General features: G+C 35.8%; 1 protein-coding gene across 4 annotated transcripts in view; it reads left to right on the top strand.

The window, feature by feature from the left end:
- Positions 1-6000, top strand: part of GRIK1 (glutamate ionotropic receptor kainate type subunit 1) — a 429993-nt gene that overhangs the window by 381356 nt on the left and 42637 nt on the right. For all 4 annotated transcript variants that reach the window (XM_030806035.1, XM_030806037.1, XM_030806034.1 and 1 more), the window contains one exon: positions 2113-2330. In XM_030806035.1, coding sequence (XP_030661895.1) covers positions 2113-2330 — 218 coding nt within the window. The remainder of the gene's footprint in view (positions 1-2112; positions 2331-6000) is intronic.

The following is a 6000-nucleotide window of genomic DNA, read 5'->3' as shown; positions in this document are numbered from 1 at the left end:
TCACAAAAATTAGATAAAAATAGAAAACATGAAGAAACATTGAGAAGTCTAATTGATGCCATCTAACAAGGGTTTAAAACGTAATCTCAATATGTTTCTATTAATATTTTTATTAAGTTTCTAAGGTAACTTTATCCAAAAGTTTAAATATGCATTCTAAAGTGTGAAAGATGTGAATTAGCATTATTACATGTTAACAGCCTGTTGTTCACCTGTCTGTCCACTCTTAATGCCATATAATACATAATTATACAAATATACAAATAAGTGAAAACCTTATGTTTTCATAAATGCAACCAAATAACGAAAGAATAAATTTACAGCAGAAAATCTGCACCTATAAGCTAAGAAAAATATATCTATTAACTGTTATTTATTTCCTATGGCTATTTTATGAAATAAATGGTATTTTAATGATAACCAACTAAAGAGCTAAAATAATATCACATTGCCACAAGACTGCTGGATCAATTAAGTACAAAGATATGAAACAACCTTGGGCGTTAAACACACACACACCCACAGGCATATAAATCCCATTAAACCACAATATTAAAACAACAGCAGTGCAAACCATTCCACTGAATCCTTGGAGGCAATTTAATGGAAAACTATTATAAGTCTGTGTAATATTACCCACTCAAATTCAAACAAACGACAGAAGGAAACACAGACCGCTGTCAAACCATTTCCCTCATTAAAAGGGAATAAAACACAAAGATATGTAATAGCATAGGAGAATATATCCATTAATTCAAAGCCCAGAAACTCTGGCAACCTTGATCTGATTATCACTGGCCTTGAGCTGGCTATGATTTCCTAAGCAGTATTTGCATCTGTTTATAGATTAAACCTGAGCACAAATTCATTTATTGGTAGATTGGTGAACTCCAATTTTCCTTTCCATCTTGAGCCATTATTAACGACAGAGCTTCAAAACACCCTATCAGTATAGTAAAAGGGTCCTATAGACCAGATAGCTGACCTACCATACTTCACTCTTTGGGATTTTTAATTTCGGGTGTTTTTCTTTCACTTTTTATCCGGTCACGTAAACTCTGTCATGCCTTCAGGTTCATGGAGGATATGCTAAGTGCAGAACCAATGGCAAATTTCAGACAAATGGACAAACCAAAATCCACTCGTGAATCAGTACAACTGAAGTGAACTCTAATTGTACTTCTCATTTATTCTAATTCTGCTGCTGAGTGTATAGACTTCCACAGCTCAGTTTGAGCAAAATTGAGCTAGACCGTTTTCAAGATGTTTGTCTTTTATGTCAGTAAACTTAGCTCATAAATCCTTTCTTTTAGAGAGGAAGGTTTCCTTGGAAAACACATTAAGTGCCTCTATTTTATCATTTAAATATAATTTAAAATCATCTGAATTGACATCTAAAATGTATATTCTTACCAGGAGTCTTCTTTCACCTAAGGAACAGCCTGTCTTTGAAGTGTAGTTAAGACACAGCATTTTATTGAAGGACAAAATTATGTGTTGCAGAGAATGTGTTTTTTTAGCCAAATAAAAATTTATGGTAGAAAAAATAATTGTAGCTTTTAAGGTAACATAAGACAATAAAAACGAATTCATCCACTGTCAAGTATGGCTGCATCTTATTTTATTTGTAAAATCCCAATGTTTTATTAAAGTATATGTGATAAATGGCATGTGAATATTTTACAAGTAGCTCTCATTCTTTAACCTTAAATAAAAATGTTAGCATTTCAAAGATTTTCATAGTTATACAAAGACACAGAATATTTTACTTCACACTGTAAGATGCATTTAGACAGTAATAAAAGGCAAAAAGTCTTGGGGTTGACTTTTCAATTCTAAGCAACTAAACTAAATTTTAGACATGCAATGCCTCCAGGTTAAAACTGTTTTAATACCATCAGTTACCGATACAGTTAAAGCAGCAGTAGTAATTAATGATTTGAAAAGAATCCTTAAGATTTTGCTCCATTTTCTATAAAATGCATTTATTTCATCTACCTACAAAATGGTAAGTCTTTTACGGGTTGATCTTCCTAGAATAGTGTCGAACTGTACACCTTCCCTTTCCTTCTGACTGTGTTTAACACCCTTATTCTGATGATACTATCACAGGATCAGAGCTGATGCCCAAAGCTCTATCGACCAGAATAGTTGGAGGGATATGGTGGTTTTTCACCCTAATCATCATTTCATCCTACACAGCCAATCTGGCTGCCTTCTTGACAGTAGAGAGAATGGAATCCCCCATAGATTCAGCAGATGATCTGGCAAAGCAAACCAAGATAGAATATGGGGCGGTTAGAGATGGATCAACAATGACCTTCTTCAAGGTAAGAAGCTGATAAAGTGTTCTCAGTGATTATCTGATACTTGTGGTAGAGTATAAAAGTATCTGTCAAAAAAAAAAAAGAAAAAGAAAAGAAAAAATGTTGGGCATTTTTTTTTTTATTATACTTTAGGTTTTAGGGTACATGTGCACAATGTGCAGGTTTGTTACATATGTATCCATGTGCCATGTTGTTTTGCTGCACCCATTAACTCCTCATTTAGCATTAGGTATATCTCCTAATGCTGTCCCTCCCCCCTCCCCCCACGCCACAACAGTCCCCGGAGTGTGATGTTCCCCTTCCTGTGTCCATGAGTTCTCATTGTTCAATTCCCACCTATGAGTGAGAACATGCGGTGTTTGGTTTTTCATCCTTGTGATAGTTTACTGAGAATGATGTTTTCCAGTTTCATCCATGTCCCTATAAAGGACATGAATTCATCATTTTTTATGGCTGCATAGTATTCCATGGTGTATATGTGCCACATTTTCTTAATCCAGTCTATCGTTGTTGGACATTTGGGTTGGTTCCAAGTCTTTGCTATTGTGAATAGTGCCACAATAAACATACGTGTGCATGTGTCTTTATAGCAGCATGATTTATAGTCCTTTGGGTATATACCCAGTAATGGGATGGCTGGGTCAAATGGTATTTCTAGTTTTAGATCCCTGAGGAATCGCCACACTGACTTCCACAATGGTTGAACTAGTTTACAGTCCCACCAACAGTGTAAAAGTGTTCCTATTTCTCCACATCCTCTCCAGCACCTGTTGTTTCCTGACTTTTTAATGATGGCCATTCTAACTGATGTCAGATGGTATCTCACTGTGGTTTTGATTTGCATTTCTCTGATGGCCAGCGATGATGAGCATTTCTTCATGTGTTTTTTGGCTGCATAAATGTCTTCTTTTGAGAAGTGTCTGTTCATGTCCTTTGCCCACTTTTTGATGGGGTTGTTTTTTTCTTGTAAATTTGTTTGAGTTCATTGTAGATTCTGGATATTAGCCCTTTGTCAGATGAGTAGGTTGCAAAAATTTTCTCCCATTCTGTAGGTTGCCTGTTCCCTCTGATGGTAGTTTCTTTTGCTGTGCAGAAGCTCTTTAGTTTATTTAGATCCCATTTGTCAATTTTGGCTTTTGTTGCCATTGCTTTTGGTGTTTTAGACATGAAGTCCTTGTTTGGGCATTTTTTTAAATGAAATAAAATTTATAATTACGTAATCCCATTATAAGGAATCCTTGAAGCCTCAGTCAGCGTAAAGCAATTTCTGTGGTCCCCAACTAGGTGTCATTTACTCCACCCCAATTTAGTGTACTCAGATCCATAGATCAGTATCTTCAATATCCTCTCTTGCCTTTACACCAGAAAAAAAAAAACTGAATACAATCTAACCACTCATTAATTAATCACTCATTTATAGAACCCATAAAATAAAGGTTCCTTAATCCAGAATTCTGGTAACCAGAATACTTGAATATCATTATTTTGTTCTTTTGTCCTGTACTTGACGAGATAGAAACAGACGACAAGAAAATGTGTTGATACTGGAATTTAGTTAGAGAATTAAGAACGAAAAAATCCCAGGAGACTCTGGTCTAATACTGAGTCCGCACTGATGAAGGACCATGTTCCCAGACATGCCTGAAGCATTTCAGAATGTCTTCGGAGGCACCACAGGAGAATTCAGTTGGATGAGTTTAGTTTTAGTGTCAAGGGCATTTCATTGTTGAGGTCTTTTTAATTACTTACCCATAGTAATGAAACTGATTTCTGCCTCGCTTTTGGAGGAAGCCTTAGTACTTTTATTATCAAATCTCAAATACTCTAATTCCAGTGAAAAATAGATTTTAATGGATCCAATAGGTTTAAAGATCATGAAGTTCAACTCTTCACTTTACTTACGAAAAGAACAAAACCTTCAGAAGCTAAATTACCTGCTCCAAGTCAAATACCTAGTCTATAACAGAGAAGGGGCTAAAGTTTTTTTTTGGAAAAAAAAAAAAGTATTAATGGTGGTAAGTGTGCATGTGAATAAAAGGAAAACAACAGTTGTAACCAAAATAATCTCTAAAAACACCCTTGTCAAAGATTCATATTCAGATTACCAAAAAGGGAGTTGTCACCTTGGCATTAAGTGGACTGCTTGGGGTTTTTTGTTTTTTTTCTGGGTGGTGGGGGGGTTGTTTTGTTTTTTTGTTTTGAGATGGAGTCTCGCTCTGTTGCCCAGGCTGGAGTCCAGAGACACGATCTTGGCTCACTGCAACCTCCGCCTCCCCGGTTCAAATGATCCTCCTGCTTCAGCCTCCCGAGTAGCTGGGATGACAGGTGCCTGCCACCACACCTGGCTAATTTTTGTATTTTCAGTAGAGACAGGGTTTCACCATATTGGCCAGGCTGGTCTTGAACTCTGACCTTCTAATCTGCCTGCCTCAGTCTCCCAAAGTCCTGGAATTGCAAGTGTGAGGCACCACGCTTAGCCAGGGGTATTTTTTTTTTAATAATCTTTTCCTTTCTATTATTTCCACTGAGTTCAAAATGAACTCTTTTTCTTCTTTCATTCTTATTTCCTTTTTAAACGTTGTTTATAGATTTAGGAGGTATAAGTTGCATTTTGTTAAATGGATATAGGGCTTTTAGGGTTTCCATCACCCAAATAACATACATTGTACCAATTAAGTAATTTCTCATCTGTCAGGCCCTGCCACCCTCCCACCCTTCTGAGTCTCCAATGTCTGTTATTTTTTGAGTGGACTGTTTGACTTGTGAAAAATACCAGCTTAGAAACAAAAACTAAGGTTAGGAAAAAAAAGTACACATTTCTTTGTATAACACTATTGGTTCACAAAAATAGGAATTAACTATACAATAAGTTATAATGTTTAATAATAAATAAAAAGGCATTGTTTTAAAAGTAAACTATATCTAGAGTTTTATCAAGAAGCAAAGTAATGGAAAAAGTAGGACTTACTTTTCTTCTGTGTTAAAAAAGATTTTTAAGCACTTTTTATTTTAAGTGTATCATTTATTTAATGTATGTGTAAAGCATGGTGATTGTTTCTTCTTTGGACAGTGATGTTCTAAAGACAAATGACATTATGGGTTTGCAAGCTGCAGAAAGTATTTTCCTAAAATCAATAGCGTGAAGAGACACAAGATACCCCAAGCTAGTGATTCATCATGGTCCTTGTCAGAAACCAGGAAGGTCACTTGCAAGGCTCACAGGACAGAGGGGCACTGGCAAGATAGAATTTGGTGTATCTGAAAAAATACCTGAAATGATTTATCTCATTCAGCAATATCAAAGAGTTTTAAAGTACTGGGAAATGGGCTAGCAGAAGGCAGAGAAGATTCTACTTCCTTCAAGATGTTCAGCACAAATGTAAGGGAAAGAGGCTGTGCTGTTCTTTGAAAAAGCAATAGATCTGACTTTGCCACTGTACACAGGATCTATGCACAGGCTGTGGATCCCTTATCTGAAATGTTTCAGACCAGATGTTTTTAGAATTTTGGATATTTTCAGGTTTTAGAATGTTTGCACATACAGAATGAGAAAACCTGGGGACGGGACCTAAGTCTAAACACAAAATTTATGTATGTATCATATATACCTTATGCATATAGCCTAAAGGTAAGTTTATACAGTATTTTAAATAGTTTTGTACATGAAAAAAGT

The sequence above is a fragment of the Nomascus leucogenys genome, chromosome 25 (assembly GCF_006542625.1).
Source record: "Nomascus leucogenys isolate Asia chromosome 25, Asia_NLE_v1, whole genome shotgun sequence".
Lineage (NCBI taxonomy): Eukaryota > Metazoa > Chordata > Mammalia > Primates > Hylobatidae > Nomascus > Nomascus leucogenys.
This window is presented reverse-complemented; position numbering and strand designations above follow the sequence as displayed.